A 3,393-nucleotide genomic window follows, 5' to 3' on the forward strand; every position below is an offset into this window, starting at 1 on the left:
AAATAAAAGATTAGATTTCCTTCTCGCTAGGCGATTCTCATTGGTTAAGTCCACCACGGTTCATAACAATTAATTGTTATGGGGCGTTGGCGCAATGGTAGCGCGTCCGCCTCCAGAGCGGAAGGTTGGGAGTTCGAGTCTCTCACGTCCCACATTTTTTGGAAAAATCCAATTTATTATTGATATTTTACACTGAACTTGATTATAATTTCTCACATTCACGATTCATGTAACTCTTCAGCTATTCACAGTTAATGTCCACTAAACCAACACTTTTTGTAATAAATTCACTTTTCACGATTTGAAATCAGCGGACTTCATTATATAGAAGTTTAAAATTCCAGCACTTATATATATTTAAGTATATTTTGCCACGCCGTTTAGCACAAATCATATCCTCTTATTTCCATCTATACACCCTAGCGTGCACCCACATATCCATCCTATTAGAATAATCAAGCAAATATGTCAGTAAAAAGTCATAAATTAGGTTAAAAAAGCGATTATTTTACCTTTTCTAACAATAAAACAATATTATGCACGATCTGAGAGACTGATTCCTTTGTGATATCTACTACCAAGTCGGCATTTTTCGGTACTTCATACGGATCATCAATACCGGTGAAGCCCTTGACCTCGCCTGCAATGGCGCGCTGATAAAGTCCACGGCGATCTGTCTTAATGCAGTGCTCAAGAGGTGTGGCAACATGAACCAAATAGAAACCGCCGTATTTTTCCACCGTCTCTCGGGCATGTTGTCGAGCAACTTCATATGGAGCAATCGGGGCTGCAATGCATGCTGCACCCGCACGCGTCAATTCACCTGCAACAAACGCGATACGCGAGATGTTGGTGTCACGATCGCGCTTGGTGAACCCAAGCTCGGAGGAGAGTTCGGAGCGAATGGTTTCACCAAGTAATAGCGTCACGGAGCGAGACCCTTCTTGTTTGAGCGAAATCTCGAGCGCACGTGCAATAGTATCCTTCCCACTATTCAGATATCCGGTGAAGAAAACGGTAAAACCTTGTTTCTGACGGGGCGGATACGACTCACGCAAAATTTCCACTACATCCGAATAAGTAAACCAGTCAGGGATCGAGTGACCAAGCTTCAATTTTTCGCGCAACTGAGTTCCTGAAATGCTCAACGTTGTCACTCCGGCCGGGATCTCGTCAGCGGGAACGTATTCATCCGTATCTGCAACATAGGTCATGTCTTGGAAAGGCACCATTGTAATTTGAAGCTCTTCCTGGTATTTTGCAACCAAATCTTGCGCATCGTAGGGTCCATACAGAGGCCACTTGCCCGGATCCGCGTGCCCACGCCCAACAATAAAATGGGTACATCCGTGATTCTTTCGGATAATGGCGTGCCACAACGCTTCGCGCGGCCCTCCCATTCGCATGGCCAGTGGCAGTAGGCTCAATTCGGCCATTCCGCTTGGATATTTGGAAAGAATGCGCTTATAGACGCGAACGCGAGTAAAATGATCAATGTCGCCGGGTTTTGTCAATCCAACCACAGGTTGAATGAGTAGGTTGCACTGGCGAGATCGAGCTGCTCGTACTGTCAACTCGCGATGCGCGCGATGCATTGGATTACGAGTCTGGAAAGCAACTACACGTGTCCATCGCAACTTTTTGAACTGCTGGCGGAGCTCAGATGGTGTGACTATTCATTAAATTAAAGTTTCGGTCTAGTTAAATCTGAAAAAATAACTTGTGGATTTATAAGCTTACAGCGCAAGTTCACATAATCATAATGCGTGGGCGGTTGAATGGCCTCTACTTTCCCACCGACATACACATCATTTGTCAGCGTATGAAGGTACTTGACAGAGGGATGTACAGGATTGTCGTCCCCGTATACAAGTTTAGCTTCACGTGACTTGTCCGGAGTGTAAAGGTCCTCTACGGTCAGGATAGCAAGCGGCTCGTCATCGCGAGGGTCGCGCAATACAATACGCTTGGCAGGGGCAAGTTGGTGCTCATCCACCTGGAATATGTATGAAGATAGTTGCAGTTAAGTAGAGACTGATTTCGCTCGATCTTCTCAGCATCTGTATTGTTTAAGCTCAACTTACAAAACTCTTGGAAACATCAAGATAAACGGGGATAGGCCAGAGAGAGCCATCTGCTAACCGGAGGTTCTCTAATACACTAAAATATAACCATTATTGTGTGAGGCTATCGTGTTTTCATAGAGATAAGCAGAAACTCCTGAAACCTGTTGTAGTCTTTTTCGTTGAGGAATCCTTCCAATGGCGAAAATCCTCCATTCATAATGAGCTCCAAGTCGCAGAGCTGGCGCTCGGATAGTACCAAGCTCGGCAAGAACTCGACTTCTTCAAGCAACGCCGCATTCTTATGAGCATCACGAGAATGCAAGTCCTTGAGAATTCCGCCGTGTGGTGTGTTGGCCATAATGTATCGCTAAGTTTCTGAAGTATATTGGGGGAACCTGGTTTTAGAATTAGGGTGGGAAGGAATAGAGGTGAGTTTAAAGTCTATCTCTTCTAGAGGGGGATATGGGGAGGAATACGTGGTGAATTGGATAAATTGTGCTCCGATATTTAAACTTCCTACTCGATATCACGCAATAATATCCTTTTTATGCATCATCCGGTGAAATTTCTCCTCTCCTTCCAAAAAAGAAAATTTACGATAGAATATGAAATTATACCGTAATATAATTCGAAGACAATTCGTTATCTCAAAAAAAACAGCTAAAAGGGAACCTCCTGATCTGACTAAACAAAAGCTATGGTATATGATAATGGTAATTTTAGAAAGTGGGCAGAATTTCAAAGCTTCTATGCTTTCTTATTTACTCTATTTAATATTAACTTAAATAAATATATTTCTATTGAAAAAAAATAAAGCATCTCCATGTAAGTTTGAAATTCTATTCAAAATTTTTAAAGTCCAATATCAGAATTATATGAAATATTTGATAATAAAAAATTTGGGACGTGAGAGACTCGAACTCCCAACCTTCCGCTCTGGAGGCGGACGCGCTACCATTGCGCCAACGCCCCATTTTCTCTCTTTTTTGTTACGAGATAATTGGTTTTTGTACGGGGGAGTCACAGAGGCAGTCACATAGGCATTCAGGAAGCGCGATATCTTTAAAGTGGAGCAGCCAATAGAATTGTTTACCGCTACGTTGCCGACCCCTCGTGGTTACTCGCCGTCCTCGTGGTTACTCTTATGCTCCCTCATGGTTACTTTGTTGAGGTTGATTGCTATTTTGTTGGTTTAGCTTTATTTATCCTTGAACACCAGTTGAGCTATTTCCTTTATCTCTTAATTCTATTTAAACCCCTCTATTTTGTTTTACTGTTCCTCACCAATCTCTTATTTTTATTATTAAGGTGAGGATAAGCTATTATT

The 3,393-nt window shown here is 42.6% G+C and overlaps 1 protein-coding gene and 2 non-coding genes across 3 annotated transcripts; 1 reads left to right on the forward strand and 2 right to left on the reverse strand.

Moving 5' to 3' along the window:
- Positions 1 to 80: 80 nt before the first annotated feature.
- On the forward strand, positions 81 to 152 carry VTP21DRAFT_t64. Its single transcript has one exon. It is a non-coding gene; the product is annotated as a tRNA-Trp (tRNA).
- Positions 153 to 419: 267 nt separating this feature from the next.
- Positions 420 to 2,424, reverse strand: VTP21DRAFT_10298 (uncharacterized protein; the record flags this gene model as incomplete). The annotated part of the gene is made up of 5 exons (XM_069389618.1): positions 420 to 443; positions 513 to 1,672; positions 1,741 to 1,996; positions 2,085 to 2,160; positions 2,228 to 2,424. 5 exons carry the CDS (start codon positions 2,422 to 2,424, stop codon positions 420 to 422), a joined length of 1,713 nt encoding a protein of 570 aa, XP_069252921.1.
- A 542-nt stretch (positions 2,425 to 2,966) lies between these two features.
- On the reverse strand, positions 2,967 to 3,038 carry VTP21DRAFT_t82. The gene has a single exon. It is a non-coding gene; the product is annotated as a tRNA-Trp (tRNA).
- Between the last annotated feature and the right edge of the window lie 355 nt (positions 3,039 to 3,393).

The sequence above is a fragment of the Calcarisporiella thermophila genome, assembly GCF_041956535.1.
Source record: "Calcarisporiella thermophila strain CBS 279.70 unplaced genomic scaffold VTP21scaffold_7, whole genome shotgun sequence".
NCBI classification, from domain to species: domain Eukaryota; kingdom Fungi; phylum Calcarisporiellomycota; class Calcarisporiellomycetes; order Calcarisporiellales; family Calcarisporiellaceae; genus Calcarisporiella; species Calcarisporiella thermophila.